The sequence below is a fragment of the Canis lupus genome, chromosome 21, assembly GCF_048164855.1.
Source record: "Canis lupus baileyi chromosome 21, mCanLup2.hap1, whole genome shotgun sequence".
NCBI classification, from domain to species: Eukaryota; Metazoa; Chordata; class Mammalia; order Carnivora; family Canidae; genus Canis; species Canis lupus.
This window is the reverse complement of record NC_132858.1, coordinates 35,040,639-35,060,754: the sequence shown is the minus strand read 5'-3', so window position 1 is coordinate 35,060,754 and position 20,116 is coordinate 35,040,639. Positions and strand designations below refer to the sequence as shown.

General features: G+C 40.3%; 1 protein-coding gene across 6 annotated transcripts in view; it reads right to left on the bottom strand.

The window, feature by feature from the left end:
* Positions 1 to 16,167, bottom strand: part of HGF (hepatocyte growth factor) — an 80,135-nt gene extending 63,968 nt beyond the window's left edge. For 2 of the 6 annotated variants that reach the window (XM_072791369.1, XM_072791368.1), the window contains exons 1-4: positions 15,871 to 16,163; positions 8,842 to 9,007; positions 4,581 to 4,693; positions 2,395 to 2,509 (exon numbers count right to left, since the gene is read on the bottom strand). In XM_072791369.1, the coding sequence (XP_072647470.1) occupies positions 2,395 to 2,509; positions 4,581 to 4,693; positions 8,842 to 9,007; positions 15,871 to 15,958 (482 nt within the window). In that variant the 5' untranslated portion in view covers positions 15,959 to 16,163. Of the gene's footprint in view, positions 1 to 2,394; positions 2,510 to 4,580; positions 4,707 to 8,841; positions 9,008 to 15,870 lie in introns of those variants that run through there. The other 4 variants (XR_012014139.1, XM_072791370.1, XM_072791367.1 and 1 more) reach the window with 4 other exon arrangements.
* Between the last annotated feature and the right edge of the window lie 3,949 nt (positions 16,168 to 20,116).

Sequence of the window (20,116 nt, the reverse complement as noted above, 5' to 3'; positions counted from 1 at the left end):
TTTATGAGAAACTATTACACACAAGCCCTTGGCCAGGCAACAGGCTCTGTAATAAACTTTTATTCACATTTATACTATTCATGATTCTTTGTCATTATCAGCCAGGCTTTAAGAGAGAGAAGTAAAGAAATATTTAAAACTTAGTTAAATCCAAAAGTACTTTGAAATATAAATTAGGTCTTCTGGGTGCTAGCCATCTTTTCTTTTCTTTTAATATAAAGTGCATTCATAGGAACCTTGATCTATTCCATCATCTGCTTCATTAATGAATGCTGATGGCCAGTGAAGGATATAGATGTAGATATCAAGTCACCTGATTTTCTGGTTAAGCTTCTATACTAATTTCATCATCTATCATCATCTTCCCATTAAATCACTTGTAAAATATTTCAATTTAGGAGTCTACAAATCACTCCCCAAGACACACATATATTTTTTTTCTAGTTCCCATAAAGTTAATCTTTAAGTGTTAAGCTATCATGCAGATAAGCCAGTAAGCTGTTAATTGATGAAAATTGTTACCATTGTTATATAAAAAAAGAAAAAATATTTGATTAATATACAAGATCTTCTCTCAGCCCTAAACCTCTATACCACAAGGAAATGTTTGTTGGTAAAAAAACTGATTGGACTGGGAAGCCAGTTCCCAGGGAGATCTATTTCACATGTACTTTTCTAGCACAGAATCACAATCATAGAGAATTTGGGTTGAAATTAAGACCTCTACTAGGTCAGTCTAGTGAGCTCAACTAGGGTAGGATTGATTTCAAATGCTATTCCTTTGTTCATGAAAAACTTAGATCTGCCTACTTAAATAAAATGTTTTCCTCTTATCAAGTCATGAGAGTGACACCATGCAAATCCTTATGATGGAACAAACCAATTATATTGGTTTTTTTGCTCTGTAATATAACATTATGTTTCAGAGGTATTTGTGTATTATTATAAGTAACTAATTTGGGAAAAAATCAGTTGTTTTCTGTCATTAAAAACTCTGTAAACTGATCAGCGTGGACACTTACTAGCTGGTGTTAATTAGGCAGGGACCACAGATTTGTTCCCAGTGTAGAGCAACTAACTCCTTTTCTTTATAGTGGGCCAATTAATTCATGTCTGTTTATGGAAGTAAAATCATCTTGCATAATTATGCTCCTCAAAAATGAATAATATGAAATTTTAAAAAGTGAATTCATCAAGGCAAAGTCATCACCATTATTGCAAAACAAGTCACAGCATGTGTCCTACTGCTCATGCCCTGTATCATGTTAAAAACACAGCTTATACACTGATACTGGCTGGGCTCAGATTCTGGCCAGAGCACTTACTAGTTGTGCATGACCTTGAAAAGTCACTAAGGCTCTTTGTTCTTCAGTTTCACTGTATATAAAATAGAATTAATAAAACCACCCACTATGTGGTTCTTGAGGGGATTAAACAAGATAAATAAGAGACTGCTCAGCAAGGAACTTGCAGCACGGTAAACTAAATCTTCCTATACATTTCCTGACCAAGGAGAACTGTTTTAAACTACCTTAGCTCCTGTTGAATTTTTTTCTGAAACAGGTCCTGAAAAACTGTGGCTACATTTAGTTCTTTAGTGAGTATTCAAAAATCTATGTTTCCCCTCCATGATGATTAAGACTCTCAGACTAATGAACCCATGGATTCATATGTTTATCCATGTTTAAATAGCATTCATCTGTTGTAATGAACACAATTCTTCTCTGAAGTGCAGACATTTAATTTCCAAGGAATGAGAAGTGTTCTCCAGTCACTAAATAAGTGAAATGGGAAAGCTGGTCAATCTCTGCCATGAGTTATTAGCAGAGGTTCTCAATTTTGGCTGTACTTTGGAATCATCTGAGGAGCTTTTTAAAAAAATACCAGTGCCTGGGTTACTCCCCTAAAATATTCTAATTTAACTGGTCTGTGTCGATGCCTGGGTGGTGGGATTTGTTAAGGGCTCATAGCAGGTAATTCTAATGTTTAAGCCAGGGTTGTGTACCAAACAGTCCGGCCCTGGGTCAGGTAAGAATCTGATCCGTCATGTTTATACCACAGTCAACCTCTCCACTCTAGCTCCAAAAGGCATAGAGAGGAGGAGGAAAATCTTTTTTTTTTTTAAATCACATTTTCATTATTTCCTCAACAACACCAAGATGTATAAGCTGACATTTTTGAGGTAAGATACTGTTAGGCCTCATCTTAACGATAAATGTATTCACCTTTGGATATCAGTCACAAAGCCACATGACCCTTGGCTTAATGCAATTCAGCAAAGTTTGCTAAGTTATTACAAAACGGTAGGACTATACCAAAGGACTAACATGAGGTTGCTAACACACATATAAAAAAAAGAAAGCCTCCACGCTCTTTTTTTCATGCTTTTCTTACCTGTGTTCATGTGGTATCATGGAATTCCAGGGCTGGCATTTGATGCCACTCTTAGTGATAGACACTGTCCCCTTGTAGCTACCTCCTTTACCAATGATGCAGTTCCTAATGTAGTCTACCAGAAGAAAGCAGAGAAAAATTGTATAACTATGTGTAACATATGCTACATATTAAAAAATAAAATCCGATCCAAATCTGTAGGTAATTAACGTATGTAAGTTATCTCAAATCTTTGACATTTCTTGCCTAAAACTTCTACTGTTTTCAAAATCATTCATTTCAGGATAATATAAAACAAAAAAGACTACTGAGAAGTTTTAATTTCGTGAGTATATTTCTAGGTAACAGCATATATTAGTCTATGTTCTTGGTGTAGATTAGTCAATGCACACAACTGGCCAGGCAAACAATTTGACAGAATGATGTGCTTACATATATAGACCACTTTAAGAAAATGTTAAGAATAAACATTAAGTAATTGATAAAATCTATTCAATTCAAAGGGTAACTTCAACATAATAAAAATAACCTGTCTTTCTCAATAAAATCATTTAAGTTTTTGTATATGCATGTATGTGTATATTTAGCTGACAGTAATATTATGTCGATTATTATTTTCTATATTTTTGGTAATTTTTCAGCTGCAAAACTACAGGGCGATCAAATTTAAACAAGCTATGGGGATCTCTGGGTGGCTCAGCAGTTTAGCGCCTGCCTTTGGCCCAGGGTGCGATCCTGGAGTTCTGGGATCGAGTCCCATGTCAGGCTCCTAGCATGGAGCCTGCTTCTCCCTCCTCTTGTGTCTCTGCCTCTCTCTCTCTCTCTCTATCACAAATAAATAAATAAATCTTTAAAATAAAAAAAAAGCTGCATGTTCCTATCAAATAATAGTATATACAGCTGCTAGCAACCTAGAAAAATTCTTAAAATGGTCTTATACTAGGTTTTAAATTATGCTTAGGTTTTGTAGAGTTATTGGGTATGGAGATCATCTTATTTTTTTTTAGGCCATCTTATTTCTACCATAAATTAATTTTAACTTAAATTCTACCCTCCTAATAAAGACATATCTGTGCATATTACCAAACAGAAATTTAATGACATAATATGATTTAAGAAAACAATAAACTTGAAATACTATTATCATAAATACAATCTATAATTATTATTTTGTGTGATAAGAGATTTATTTTGTAAAACTCATATTTATTTAACATTCTCCAATTATTTCATTGATATAGTTTGGCTTTGGATAAAAGTAAATACCTGTGAATATAGTATCAGAGAAACAAAATAGACACATTAACAAGTAAATAATTAGGGCAGCCCAAATGGCTCAGCGGTTTAGCACCGCCTTCAGCCCAGAGCATGATCCTGGAGATCCAGGATCAAGTCCCATGTCGGGATCCCTGCATGGAGCCTGCTTCTCCCTCTACCTGTGTCTCTGTCTCTCTCTCTCTCTGTTGTCTCTCATGAATAAATAAATAAAATCTTTAAATAAATAAAGTAAATAATTAGGAAAAGATGCAACTAATATTTCAAAATCTCCAAATTTTACTGTCAGCAATCACCACTAAGACAAATCAGTTACCCACAGTTGTTAACATTCAAAATGCTATGTATTAAGCTCAAAATGTACTATAATATAAGGTGTTTTAAACTATGAATTTGGGATTCCTGGGTGGCACAGCAGTTTAGCGCCTGCCTTTGGCCCAGGGCGCGATCCTGGAGACCCGGGATCGAATCCCACATCAGGCTCCCGATGCAGGGAGCCTGCTTCTCCCTCTGCCTATGTCTCTGTCTCTGTCTTTCTCTCTCTGACTATCATAAATAAATTAAATAAATAAATAAATAAATAAATAAATAAATAAATAAATAAAAATAAACTATGAATTTAAGGTGGCACCCTCTAAAATGAACATGGACAACATCAGTTCTAGGAGATGCTCCTAGAAATTAAGAGGGACAGGGCAATCTGATTATGAAAAATTTGGGAAATGCTCAATTTAAAACTACCATATTGAAAATAGTCACGGCACTAGTATTCTCTGCCTTTATGGAAGAATTGACCGTGTAACAGAACCAGTATATAATAGAAAAATTACTGGGAAAGAGCACTATGGCAGGAAATTACATATATTTTATGCTTTATTTTATTATGAAATATTTAGGGAGAAGCCAGTTACCTTTGTTTTCATAGAGATCAAATTCATGACCAAACTCTTTTTTCACTCCACTTGTCATGCTATTGAAAGGGAACCAGAGGCATCGTTTCCTTGCTTTATCAAAAACAAAGGCCCTGAAAAAAATATCTAAATGAAAAGAAGGAATACTACTATTTATACAGTTTTTAAAGAATGGGCACATGGTTTAACCAAGGAGGGCAACATAAAAAGACACAAGGTTATATATGCATAATAAAAACATGAGTGATTTTTAACCTACCACTTTCATAACCAAATAAGAAAAAACAAAAATAAGTTTTCATATGTGTGGATTTAAATATCAGAATACTATTTGGAATGTTCTCATGTTATTCTAAATGATGCCTAGAAATGAAGTCTTAAACAAGCAAAATCAATATATAACCTAACTGCTTGAATTATTTCTGAAGACTTTTTTTTTTGTGTAAATACACAGCAAGTGGGAAGATTTTGTTTATAGTTATATACAAATGATTATAGCTGAAATATCGTGATTAATTTTCAAAGCTTGTAATTGTGTAAAGTACATTCTAAAGTGACATTGCCTAAAACACATTAGAAAAAACACAATCCAAGAGATTTTCCTAGCAAAAAAAAATCTGAAATCAAAAGTCTGGAATGTTTTGCATTATATCCCTTCTTGGTGATTTGTAAAGAATGGAAGCTTATTAAAGGCTATAAAAATCTTGCTATCAGGATAACTGTTTATGTAAGGCAATGTTTCTTAAATAGATTTGCATTCATGACATTTTTAATTTAAAAAACCTATTAATATCACATTGCATATGCTTTTGATATATCTCTCTTGAAGAAAATCACTAAAATGTACCACTCCTACAGTCATCCTTCCTATAGCTAAGCATTATATTGAGTTTTGTTGTCCACTAAAAAGTCTTTCTAAACAAGATGGTAAGTAGAAAAAAAAAACCCTGAGAATAGAAAAAAATTGATAAAATTTTCAATATATTAAATGTTACCACGTCTTACAATGTAGAAAATCAAGTGGGAATTCTGACCTGTTTACCTTCCTTTAAGAAATGGTATTAAAACTCCTTCTCACTATGTTCACACTAATTACAATGCCACCAAGTACAAGTATCTAATTAAAAGAAATACACATTTTCTGAGAATAAGGATTTTTCACTTCTAATCCATAGAATGTTTTGAGAACACATAGTTTTCTTAAAATTTTAGATATTCCAAGCTAGTCATTTATTTTTTAGTAGTTTGCCAATTTATAAATAAGTTTAAAGAAGGGGAAATAACTTTTATGAAACATATAAAAATACATTATAAGATTTAAAATATTTTACCTATTATCTCATATTTTTATTTAGCACATTTTATTCTATATCCAAATAACTCCAAAAAATTATACACATAAACTTTGAGCTTTGACTTGAACACAGAGATATTTTTAAACATCTACCTACAAGAACATCTTGCAGCTGAAATAATAATTAAGAGCAAATAATAAAAGTGTATTTTTTTTTTTGCAGTGGTGGCAGATACGAGAGGACTGGCTAATAACAGACTTGAATTTTGATCTGATGGATTGCAGTCTTATGCAACACATACTAAATTCTCTATTAAGCTATTGTAGCATATTGGGGGAGGGGTTGTCAAATGACTTTGCATAGTAATTAGAAAAAGAACACAAATAAAGATAAAAACTAAACAAACACCTAAAAACAAAATTTAAAGTTGCCACTTAACTTCACATTAAAATAAAGTGCACCACACATATATAAGCTACTCTTCTATTGATCATATGGCTTTGACATGAGAACACCTTGGCGGCGACTCATGAGCCCCATCGGGAACATGCAAGATTTGCCTCCATGAATACACAGGCGATTCCATCTGAAAAGTGGGTAACCAAGCTTCTAGTTTGCTGACTTTACTTCACCCTTTCCACTCATCCCATTACAATGCCATATTTTCTCAGAAAAGTGTTTCCTTGAATCACTTCATACCTCCAAATAGACCAGATCCAGTCAGATTCTAGAGTTACACCTTCTTTTAAGTTTGATTTTAAGTGTCTTTATCTTATCCTTAATTATCATATTCCTTTCAGAAATTTATTTTGTGTAGAGTCCTAGTTGATTATGGCAGGAAGGCAATGCCAGAACCAGTTACTCAGACATGGATGGAGGAAGAAAGCCTCATATTTTCTTCTTTTGTGTCAATTCATAGATACCAATTTTCTGAGGAGCTTAGAATCAGGCATTCTGGTCATCTTTCCTACCCAGCAGAAAAGAACTTCAATCTCTGTTAAATCAATACTGTTGATACCTTCTGAGGAAGAGATGTGTTTTAGAATGTTCCACCCCACACCCAGTGAATCACAGATGCTTTCTCACAGCATTGGTGGTATTTTCCAAGCATTTTTGTATATTTGCCATCATCTTTCAATGATTCTAGTCCATATTATAAGCCTGCAAGAAGATCCTTTAATTCATTAAGAATCTAATTTCAGAGTATCACCATTCAATTCTGTGCATTCAATTCTGAATAACTAATGTATTTAGTGATTCCAAACACATGTGCACATAAATTTGGGATAGACAAGTGAGACGGATGACACATTTCTAGGCAGAAGAACTCTTTCTGTATAAAGGTATTATATATGTGGTTTTCTGTACAGGTTGCAATAAAATTGAAGGCTAAATGTAACTCAACCAGAATATAGGAGGAAAGTATGCAACCTCATATGTAAAGATTTTTAATCAGGTCACATGTGTTCTCTAATGCAGCAAAATTATTTTAGTTCCTCCTTAAAACAAAAGGACAGGTTTTTGTTTTGTTTTGTTTTCTAGACAGAAGGCAGACTAATGTGAAAATCAAGAGGTAGGAATACTTTCCTTACTTGTGGATTCAGGAGAGTCTCGTTTCAGATTTAGAATTAAAAATCAATAATGACATGAGATTCTCTTGTTTCCTTTGCCCCACCTTCCCAAGCCTGTGAGGGGAAAATACAATAAATCTAACCTCCTCAATTTTGAGAAGAACATCACCATAAATCTACATAACTATGATGTTGATTGAGAGTAGTTTCTCCTAATTTATTTTTAACAATCTCTAGGCAGGAAAGTCAGGGAAAGAAACAGAATTGTTATAGGGATATACTTGCGAAGTCAATTCCCCACTCTCCTTGCCAGGAAACACCTCCCTGGCAGTTTAGAAATAAAAATACTTCCAGAAGAGTTATGAATGAGTAGAAGGGAGATAGTCTCTCCTTCCCTACATCTGTTGAGGATCTTCTCTGACCAGGTCGCTTCCCTGAGAAATAGCACTCATTTCTCTGAAAAAGGTAAGATGAAATTAGGATCGCTTGCCATGGCATTATTAAAATTTGTGTTCACATCACTGCTCAAATGGAGCAGAATTCAAAACTGACAGGATGTCATGCACAGTCCTGTAAAAAATAGAATGCCACAGAGAATAAACGGGTATAAAGTAAATGAGGGGATGGGAATGTTTATGAAGAATGAGGAAATGCATTTTCTTTTGGGAACTCGGAAAATCATTCAGATGCAATGGTCTCCTTCATGGCCTGAAACTCCCAAGTTTTATCCTTAGATCACTGACAAAGTAGGAAGGAATTCTTCCCTGTGAGGCTGCATAGGGAATTTCAAAAGATAAGAAAACCCTCCATTTGAATCCTCTCCTGCCTCTTTGAATTTCTCCGTCACTTTTCACCTAAAACTTCATCATCACTACCTCCTAACTCCTTTTGAACAGTCTTCGCTGCTGACACCAATCCCTCTACTTTTTTATCTAATTCTCTCAACACCTTTTATTTAAATCCCTGAAGACGATGTAAGTTGCAGCAAATTCTGGCCCAACTTATATTCTGAAAATGCCTCCACTCTTCTTGCAAGAAAACAAACAAAAAAAAATGTTTATTCTAAATAGAATACTTTACATGTTGGATAAAATACAATCTAATGGAATTTTGGTTTCTAAAATTCAACTGTTCATAAGATGAAAAAACACAAATTCCATAACCAAAGGCACTGTGGATTCTAAAAAGATATGTTTACGTGTTCTCCCTTACTCATATTTCCATCAGTCGAGAGCTACACTTTCTGTTATGATGAGTTAAAACTAAAGCTAAGCTTATACTCTTAAGGGCAAGTTACACTGAATACAAAAAAAAAAAAAACAAAAAAAAACAAGATAATAATTAGTAGATGCTATATTTGGAAAGTTATCCTAAGAACAAAATGAAGCAACTTACTTGCAAGTGAATGGAAGTCCTTTATTCCTAATACATCTATTGGCACATTGGTCTGCAGTGTTCATTTTTTTTGTTTTTATCTTCAGTAATGGGTCTTCTTTAATTAGAGTAGTCTTTGCTGACTTTTTGAATTCATGAAGTGTGTTTCTTCTTTTCTTCTGTCCTTCTATTAATAATAATAATTTTTTTTAAAAAATGGAGGAAAAGCTTTTAAGGCTCATATAGAAAAAAAAAAAAAGTCCTTAAGGATCATCCACAAGATAGTGATTTTATCTGACAACATATTAGATAGATAGATCTCCAAGGGTTGGGGGTGAGGTGAGTTAGGGATTGATACTCTCAGATAGTTAAGACCAAGAGAAGAATATTGTAATCAGTGAAGAATAAATCACTTGTCATGTACAGTCACTCATTTACATTCTTTAAAATGAAATATGCTTTTAAAATTAGGACAGAGTTCACTGTAAAGAAATAAATGACATGATAGTCTCCAAATGGTATGAAACCAAATGCCCAGGCATGTCATATCATGCTCTATAATTAAATTTGTCATTTCCTTCCGCAGTTGGTCCTTATGAAAGTTATAGTATTAATTAGATAAGTCAATTCAATTACATGTGAGAAACTTCTCACTAAAAATGGTGCAGTGGATAAATTATGCTGGCTGTCTTTAAAGTATTGCATATTATTCATATTTTGGCCCCTCTCATTTCCTACAAAAGTGTTTTCTGTGCTTGGGGGCACTATTTCTTAAGTATCACTGAATTGTTTGTCTTGAGATCAAGCCAAATGCTATAAATCAAAAGTGTGTAAAACTTCAAGCTTTAGTGTAGCAATATCATTTTTCTTCATGAGGGAATTCTACAAGGCCCCTAGATAGCATGAAGCCTCCCATTAAACACATGAAAACAGAGCTAAAACATCCTAAAGGACTTAATCTTATAGATGACTTTAGAGGATCAAGAACTACTTCTTTATTCTCAATGTGCCCGAAGTTACCTAGTTTCTGATGATGGTCACCATCTTCACAATGAGGATCAAAATGTCTAAGGGACTACACCTATTATACAAGAAGGATGGGCATGATTGTGCCTCTCCTCTGCTCTGCTTGCAAGTTCTTTTGAACACCCTTATAACAAAGGCAGTGATAATATATTCATTTTAAAGATGAAGAAACCAAGACACAGGGAAATATTAAATTGCCCATTTAGCAAACCTCATGTAAAACTCAGCTGCCTAGCTTCAGAACCCCCGGCCCCCACTCTTAAACACTCATGATGCCATCTTTTTCTTTTTAAGAATTCTAAGTATGTAGAAATATGGCTTATAAAAATTTTCTGAAGATCTGGTTTAGAGCTATCAGTAGAAAAGAAATTTGGATGGTAGAACAGGAAATGCTTTCCTCGTCTTTATATGTGGTGAAATGTGCCAAGAAAAGAGGGTGAAAATTTTTGTGCAGAAAATTTGGAAATATGGCTAGCAGAGTGAGGTACAAACAATGGCATCATACTCTCAAGTTTGCCAGCAACCACTGGCTCCAGTTGGTTTATTAAGCATCCAGACGCTATTCATTAATGTCTATACTAACCTGAAGTCTACAATAAATAAGAGAAAACATGAAGTCCTCTGAATTTCTGGTTCTCTGTAAAACTCCAGAACACAATCCCCCAAAGACTGGTACTAATTTCTGTAATAATGTTTTCATTTTTAACTTTTCTTTGCCCTACAAGATGGAATGGCCATGGTACAACAGATATAATTTAAAAGACATTTTAACATAGAAATTCAATCAACCAAATAATCTATCAACATGTTATTTATTGAGTGTGGAGCAAATGCCTTGCATAACGTTGGCAGACAGATGATAATTCTGGCATTCTTACCGACTTGCCAAATGACTTTGCTTAATTACCTGAAATGCTAATATATCAATGACTCAGTCTACAAAATAAGTTATATTATATTTGCATCTATTTAAATTATAATCATTAAGTAAATATTTGGAAATTAATTCAGATAAAAACGTTACAAATATGCAAAGTTTTAACTTTGTTTTTGAAATTCCATTCTCTAATTCTGGCAGAGAGAAGAAATTGTTATTCTCCCAAGCAAAGAAGTGGTATAATTCTTTTCACATTTTGGTTTCTGCCACAGGATCATGTTAATGGGAGATATGTCTCTGCATTGGGAGTTTCTCCCTTTGAGCGTAGTGCACTATTTCTTAGGTTCTGTGAAATGTTTCACAGAATAATAATCATCTGATTTCCTATATAAATTGGAGTATTTCTTAGAATCCAATACTAGTTAATGGATGCTGAAAATCTATTAAATAAGATTCTTGACTAAAATGGAAGATATATAGATATATAGATCTATATCTAAATCTAAGTTTATATATATATAAAAATTATATATATTTCTCAAATAAATTCAGTTAATTAAAAATATAGAATTAAAACTGGCATGATGAACAGTGTGTTTATTATGCATATCTAAGAGCATAAAACTAAATTTTAAAAGTCTGAGGCAAACATTAAATTCAGATATATACTTTCCTAATTATCTAATAAAACAGAACCCCTTGTCAATGGTCTGGTTTCTTGGCTCAGTACCATGCACTATGAAGGCAAGTACTGAGGCCTGTAGAGAGAAGTCGTCTCTGTGGGACTGTTGGTTGTGCTTAATTCTATAGATCCTCAGCTGTCCTACTGAGATGTGTTAATGTGTGGCTGTATCCTCATAAAAGTAGTCTAACTCTTGCTTGCTGCTAAGTTTTTCCATCACTACCTCTCATCTAAAGATCAAAAAGCATTCAGAAAAGCAAATAAATCTATGATTTCCCTTTACTAGATAATAGATAGGAGTGAAAAGCTTGTCTGGGGCTACAGAACTAACCAAAGGCAATGGGAACCAGGCATCAGGATTCCCTTTTCACTATTTCTCATTATTTAGAAGTTTCCCTTTATAATTTACTCATTTCTACTAGGTCAGTAACAAATTACTCAAAAATGTGAAGTCCAAGCTAGTTGTACATCATGTAGTCCAGTCATCTATAAAACTAATTTCTTCTTAAATAAAAGAAAAATTCAAAACAGGAGTCTAAAAAAAGCATGTCAAAATAAAACTCCTTTTCTGAAAATAGTTTCAACTTTTTCTTCCATATGTATTAACAACTGATGCTTGTTTTACTGAAAACAGTCAAAAGATCAGCTTAATTTGGTAAGAAACTAAAAAAAAAAAAATCTTTGGATCAGATTTTTCCCTACTATTTTTTGTGCATGACTATTGAAGTTTATAAACAAACTATTGAAATGAAATCAAAGGGTAAGAGATCACTGCAACTTTGTCATGCTTGCTTGTACTTTAAATTACAACTCCTTTCTCCTCTTCTCTCAGTATGGGAAAACATTCTGGAAGCTATATTTCCTGAAGAACCTGAAATCCCTGTTTTAGAACTGAAAACATTACTGAAAACCTACAAACACAAAGTAGGGTCAAATGTATCAAGGTGCTTGAAGAGAGACACATTTCTCCCTCTGGTCCCTGGCCTCACACTCATTTCTCTCAGTACCTCATATATTTTCTTCTCTGTATGGACTAAGCATGGACTTCAAAGGAAAATCATGCAAGGAAAGGATTTGCAGGGTGTGGAAAGAAGCAGGGATCTGGCTCCACATATTCTGAGAAACCTACCCACATGATTAGTGATTAACAGCTTGAAGTGGCAAGATGTTAAGATGAAAGTACACAAGTAATTAATGGAAAGAACGGTTGTGACTGGAGACTTTAACCTTCCCAAAGACAAGAATCATAAATACTAGTTCATGGTTTCATGGCTCTTATCTAAGACTTGGATGTCACAGTTGGTGTTCGAGAAGCAAGCAAAATTCTTCCAAAGAGATTCACACAAGGAAGTGATAGTCAAGGTGAGATTTGGTGCCTCCCTTCTTCACCTTTAATCGGCCTCCTTGTCAGGATGTCCTTTCATAGACCCCCTCCTCCTGGTCTCTTCCCTGACCGGCTACCTCAGAGACCTGGTGCAGGCCTATAGCTAGTGGAGTCACTTACAACTGGTTCTTGCAGAGTTTTTCCAGAAACAACGCTCCCTCCACGCAGCAATCAAAACAACCACACTGAAGTTCAACTTCAGTTGGGTCTCTTGTCAACTCGAAAATTTCCAACTGCCACCCGCGGTGTTCAGAATAGTTTAGCACAACATTCATGCTTTTATGCACGCTACCCTATCTCATTTTTCTAATCACAGGCCATAATACTCCCCCCTTAGGTTCTCAGTAACCAGTCCCACATGGTTACCTGTCCTCATACTTTCTCTCCTCTAGGCCTTTGGCCACTTTGTGGCCACTTTTTCACCTGACTTAGGTACTGACCATGCTACTATCCATTTTTTCATACTCAACTTGGGTACCGTATTTTCCTCAAACTTCTTCAACTAGAAATGCACTCTCAACCATAGTATCATAGTATTTCTAACACAGAGCTTTTCATATATTACTTAACAAAACAGATTTTTAAAAGGCAATTTCAGTTGATTTCACTGCTTCCAGCTTCCATATAAATAGAAGAAGAAAAAACAACATATTTCCTTCTTGCGGATTTGGGTAGAAATCTCAGCTCTATCCCCTATGATAAGATAATTAAGGTCGTTAACCTCAATTTCCCCATGTAAGACAATTTGAATAATGTTGATCTTTTTAGAATTAAGTAAGTTCTTTTTTAGAGCTTAGTCCATAACAGTTACTTAACAAACATAGGTTTCTTTCTCATTTGTTCATCTCTATGTCCGCCACAGGTTCCTGGACATTAGATGCTTATTTAATGCTGCTTTTGTACAGGGGATTGGATATTTGTTTCCAGTGTAGGCGGAAGTGGATAGAGGATAATTCTATCCTCTATAGAGGATAGGTAGTCTATAGGTAGACTAACACCTATACGGATGGCTTAGGTCCACTATATTGCATATTTCTTAAGAAACACTGTAATAAATGATCTCCATGATACATTCTGTTCGTAATTGGTTGTCACCTCGTTATAGGATCCACTTCTTTTCGGACATTGTATTATGTCACAAAATGTACAACTATAGACTCATAGGATAAACCTAGAAGTATAACCAAGGCAATTTAACAACAACAAAAAACTCTAAGTGTTGGCTGATATAAAAAAGAACAAAGTTTGGATGTTCTAAGAGGACTATCCACATTCTCCATTTCGGAGAATGCTATTTAAAAAAAAAAAAAAACTATCAAAATAAACTTGCCACCCAAATGAAGCCAAGCCCTCTTTTGATGACAATTTTAGCATTATCCACTGCAGGAATTATTCACAGCATATCTGTAATTCCCAATTGGCCTCGCCTTGCCTGCCAGCACACTCTTGGGCTTCATTCTCCCTATACTCAGGAAACGCAGTCATTTCAACATTAGCCAAAGTGAAATATAATTACGAATGTATATCTCCTGCCAAAACTTCGTAATGCGTGCCAAAAACAAATAGACATTGTCTATGGTTGATCTACTGTTTGGGTTTTCCACGTTATGTTTCCTTCGCATTAGCACAGATGATTGCAGGTACAACAGTATTATATTTCAGACCATCGACATTTGAGTCTTTAAAAATGAAAGCCCTCTAAATAAATAAATAAATAAATAAATAAATAAATAAATAAATAAATATTTTTTAAAACAAAATAAAAATGAAAGCCCTCCAAATGTTAGCCCTGATTTCAATTTACACTCAAAATCCCCTAAAATCAGCAATGTCTTATGGGGAGTTCATTTCAGCACGACACACCTTAGGCATGACAACCTGCCTGATTGCACTAACTTCTTGTTCACCTCTCTAGAAATCTTACCTAAGTGTTTTCCAACAGGTCCTTCCTGCACAGTGTTGTTTTTCACAAGGACCACTTCGCAAAACAATAGAAGAAAGCCAGGTGGTTTGAATCCTTTACCTTGTCATTTAGCAGATTCTTGATGTTTTCAACCCTTGTATTACATCAGAAAGTACATCAGAGGTCTGATAAATTTCATAGTTAGCTTATCTCAGAAGATATGGCCAGTTGTCTGGTTTGTCTTATGAAAAGGCCACGTTTGCCATGTGGGCATTTGTTCCATTCTTCTACTCCCCTGTGCCTACCCAGGGTGCTCACTACCTTGTCCCCATTGGCATCTCAGCCACTACAATGATAATACAAACAAATACAGATGTTTCCTCTTGCCCTGATAACAGCAGAAAACTTCTCAAAGCGCCAAGTGGAATCTCTATACTTTCAGAAAGGTAGTATGAACTCACCAGCCGTCCCTTCCCAACCTGCAAATTCAGGGGAGAACTTGGGAGGCCGAAAGCAGCCGTTGGGCAGCTTGAATCGCTGTCACAGAATTTGCACCCCCCTTGCACTGCAGTTGCAAAGGGCAGGCGCCCGCACCCACAAAGAAGGAGGTCTTGGAGGGCAGGCTTTCTCTTTCATTTTGATAATACGCATATCCCCAGAGTTTAATCTCCTTCTCCCAGTGAAAACCTGCAGAAAGTCATCATTTAGCCCTGAATGTTGACGGAGCGACATGGGGTCCTGAAGAGTCACGGAAAACTGTCCTCTGGAAAGAAGTGCGTCCCTGCTGGACTGACAGTCACTGGGACAGTCACAGTCCCCCTTTCAGACCAGACCTTCCGTTCAGCTTTAAACTTGGCCAAACCAGCAAAATCCCAGCCAGTGTTAGCCCTTCATTCCTGCCCCAGGGTCCACGCCTGGGAGACTCTAAGGGGGGGCGGGGGGAGCCCGGGCTGGGGACTGGGGTGGAGGACACGCATTCAGGGGGTGTTAATGATCATTGTAAATGCCTTGCAAACAGAAACAAGAATTCACAAGAAAGCCCACGGAGAGGTCTACACCGCACCCAGGCCCCCCGCGGAGCCGGGGCAGGATGCTGGGATGGGGTGACGGGGTGTGCGGGAGGGGAGGCTCAGCCGGGAGGGAGCAAGAGGGTGAGGACGGTGGAGAAGGAGACTGACCTGCACGGGGGACGGCGACGGGCAGCAGGAGGAGGTGCAGGAGGAGCTGCTGCAGCACCAGCAGGGGCAGGAGCTTGGTCACCCACATGGCGCTGCTGGGCGCCGCCGACCCGGAGCCCACGGCCGCCTGCGGCTCCTGGGCCACTCGGTGCTGAGGAACCCGGCGCCTCTGAGCCGCTTTTTATTGCGATGAGCTAAGTTTGTTGTGTGATTAACTGGAAAGATCGAGGTCTGAACTCCCTCTTACGGTAAGAAACTGTTTAACAACATCCCTCCGCTGCCTTCCACCCCTTCCTTTCCCCACCGCCCCCCCCCCCCCAGCAGCGGAGGATGCGGGCTCCCCGCCCCCGGCTCCGCTTCGAGGGAGCCCCCCCCGCCCCGAGGTCACCGGCCCCGGCCCGCCGCGCGCAGCTCGGCCCCAGCGCGACCGCCGGGGGGGGGGGGGGGGGGCAGGCCCGCGGGGACCCGCTCGCTCAGCGCCCCCGGGAAAGCGCCAGGGTCCGCGCGACGGCGGCGGCCGGGAGGGGGGCAGAGCCGCCCCGCAGTCCACGTGCGCGGGCCCCACGCCGGCGCCGCGGGTTCAAGGCCCGGCCCCGGGCCCCGCGCGAGGCTCGGGCGGGGGGGGCGGGGGGGGCTCCGGGGCCTCGGAGGGGGGCTCGGGGAGGCTGGGGGTGCTGGGGGCTCGGGGAGGCTGGGGGAGCTCAGGGGGGTAGGGGGAGCTGGGGGACTAGGGGGGAGAGGGGGAGCTGGGGGGACTGGGGGAGCTCAGGGGGGCAGGGGGCACTGGGAGGCTGCGGGGAGAGGCTGGGGGGAGAGGGGGAGCTGGGGGGCTCGGGGGAGCAGGAGGCTGAGGGTCTCGGGGGTGCTGGGGAGGCTCGGGGGGGGGCTGGGCGGCTCGGGGGAGCAGGGGGAGCTGGGGGACTAGGGGGGAGAGGGGGAGCTGGGGGGACTGGGGGAGCTCAGGGGGGCAGGGGGCACTGGGAGGCTGCGGGGAGAGGTTGGGGGGAGAGGGGGAGCTGGGGGGCTCGGGGGAGCTCGAGGAGGCTGAGGGTCTCGGGGGTGCTGGGGAGGCTCGGGGGGGGGGGCTGGGCGGCTCGGGGGAGCAGGGGGAGCTGGGGGACTAGGGGGGAGAGGGGGAGCTGGGGGGACTGGGGGAGCTCAGGGGGGCAGGGGGCGCTGGGAGGCTGGGGGGAGAGGCTGGGGGGCTTGAGGAGGCTGAGGGTCTCGGGGGTGCTGGGGAGGCTCGGGGGGGGCTGGGGTCTCGGGGAGGCTGGGGAGGCTCGGGGGGCAGAGGGGACTCGGGGAGGCCGGGCGGCTCGGGGGGCAGGGCCTTGCCGGGAAAAGGGTGAAGGCGCGGAGGGCGGGCGGGAGAGCTGCCCCTCGCGCGGCCCGGGCCCCGACGGCTTCCCAGACGCTGGTCCGACGCGCGCTCCGCGACCAAAGCTGCGCGCTCGCCCCGCGGTGTGCGCCCCCCGCCCCGCCCCGCCCCGCCCCGCGCCCTGCCCGCCGCGCCCCCGCCCCCCCGCCCCGTCCGCACCCCCACTCCCCCCCACACACACACACACACACACTCAGCCCCGCGTGTCTCCGTGAAGCGCGCGCCTTTCTAAGACGGACTTTCCCCGGAAACCTCGCACATCACCTTAGTTGGACACTAGCCCGCCTCCCTCCTCCTCCCTCCCCTGCGCGGACCCACAGCCCCCCAGAACCTAGGCGGAGAGATCGGAGATGGGGGGGCTCGTGTCTGCAGAATCTGAGACCCCGGGGCTCAACCCCAGCCGCTTGCAGGATGTGTCCTCGCACCTTCAGGGGACGCTCGATGCCTCCGGCCAGACCCCGCTCGCCGCAGACGGTCGGGGGTTCCCCGCGCAGCCCCAGATGGGTGCGCCCAGGGCCCGCCCACGGCCGGGAACGGGGGGTGACGGGCACAGCCCCCTGCCCCCCCGCGCCCCCCCCCCGCTGCCCCCGGACCCCCCAGCCCCACGCGAAACGCCCGGGGCGAGGGAGCGGGGCCGCGGACCTACTTTCCGCCACCGCCTCCACTGCGCCCCCTTCTCTTTAATCACCGTCTCGTCCTGGAAGCACGAGCCCGCGAGGCCTTTGCCGCCGAACCGAGCCCCCCGAGCCCCCCACCCCAGACCCCGACCCGCCGCGACCCCCAAGCGCCCGCAGCATCTCTTCGCCTCAGTGGGGATTCATTCATACTCCTCTTTAAAGAAGCTAGATTTTTCTATGAGTAAATACTTGTAGGTGAAGGATAAAGGAGACCGGCCTTTCCATTTCTTCCCTCGCCCCCTCCCTCTCCCGGCAGAATCGGGGCCCTAAGCGTGATCGCGGTCATCATCAGAGGCCCGAGCAGGGCCCACCTGCGGACGGGATGCAGAGCACCACAAGGAACCGACAAACTCATTTGGCAGGTCACACACTTTCAGATCTCTATCGTCACGCGAAATACAGTAAATGCTTAAACCTATCTATAACTATGTTTATAGTCCTCCTTGGACGCGTTATTTGGTTTCCCTGGGTTAAATGATAGCGAATACGTGTTTAGCTTTCAGTGTATGCAAAGCATTGGGTCAAATGCTCTCTGAAATTTGTCTTATTTGATCCTTACAATAAATTCATATTAGGAAAGAATTATAATGCCCATTTTATAGTTGAGGAAACTTAAGTTTAAGTTATTTCTATCCTAAAATAACTCCCACAAGATCCCGAAGGAATGAAGATCCAGGTGTGGGACTTGAATATATGGTCATATCCCAGAGAATGGAGAAAATTCTGTAATCCCCATGAGAAGAACCACCTGTCTTTTGTTTAAGATTATAATCACCGAAGTTAGCCCACGATGAACATATAAGCCATGTTCAGTAATAACTTACAAAATAAACGAATATATGAATAACTTAAAATCTCCCTAAACTGTAAAGAACTATGCACACGGAATAAATCATTAATTGTGCTACTGTTTTACTTTGTCTTGATACACACTCTCTTTGTTCCTTCTAAATTATAGTAATGATGAATTGCCCATCCCTTGACCTTATCTTTATACTTTTAGATGTTAAACTGTTTGTATAAATCCTCAAAATGTGTCTGAAATTTTTTCGATGAAACAGAGAATCTTATAAGGAGAATTTGTAATTGCTACAACCTGCGTTAATTACGTAACTACAGGATGAGTGCTCACTACCAATACAATATCCTCTTAAATCTAGTATAACTTTGAAGTCAACTAGATGGATTGAATGGAAAAATGTACATTATTGTACTTTCTTGTTCTAAAAGGCTATTCCTAGTTCTAAAAAATTGTGTCTTCAAAAGCCCCATGTTTCTCAAGCACAAGTGATGTTTATATTTGTGTAAATGGGGAAGAAGCTGATGTGGCTTTGTGCTTTGCAGACTACTGATGAGCTCTGTGCTCTTGGGCTAGTCATTTCATTTGTTAGGTGACTGGCACATGTGTGGTGCTGTTCTGCTTGCTGCTTCTACTCCTATAGACTCAGTTTAGTCATATACCTGGTTTCAGATCCCAACTGTTTCACAAAATGTGTCACAAACTAAGAAAATTAATCAAGCTCCTTATATCTGTTTCCCTATATCTCAGTTTCTCAGTATCTCAATGGGACATCATGTGCCAGATACTATGCTAAACGTCTCAAATATATTATCTCACCAGTGCCTCCCCCTCACCTGAACAAAGGGGAATATGTATATCTAACAGGTATGTATTTCTGTTGTCACTAATTTATAGATAAGGAAACTGAGATTTGGAGGTGCTATGTAACTAGTGTTAGGTTAAACTGTGAGTGCAGTGTGAATGCAGCTGTCCTGGTATCCAGTCGCCACATGGACAGCAATCCAGACTGAGAGATTTCCAGCATCCTTCCCAGCTTTAAAATTTAATTATTCTACTGACTTGTTTAGTGGTCACCTTACTGTTATACAATTCTTACCTTCCACATCTGAGAAAGAAACACCTGTGTAATTTATGGTGGTGCTTCTCTTTCCCATGCAACCGTATTCTCTCATTCTTTCCCTCTTCATTTGTTCCTCCCTCTAGTTGGTAATTTGTCATCTATAGGCCTCACCACGGAAGAATTCATGTTGACTACCTTTCATTTAGGAAATATTGCAAATATCAATGTAATTTGTATTAATATCCTTTATATAAAACAGCTCATGTCAGAGCATGTGTATAAAATGTTGGTCAACACATTAATCTGCCTTGGTTTAAATCCAAAATGCA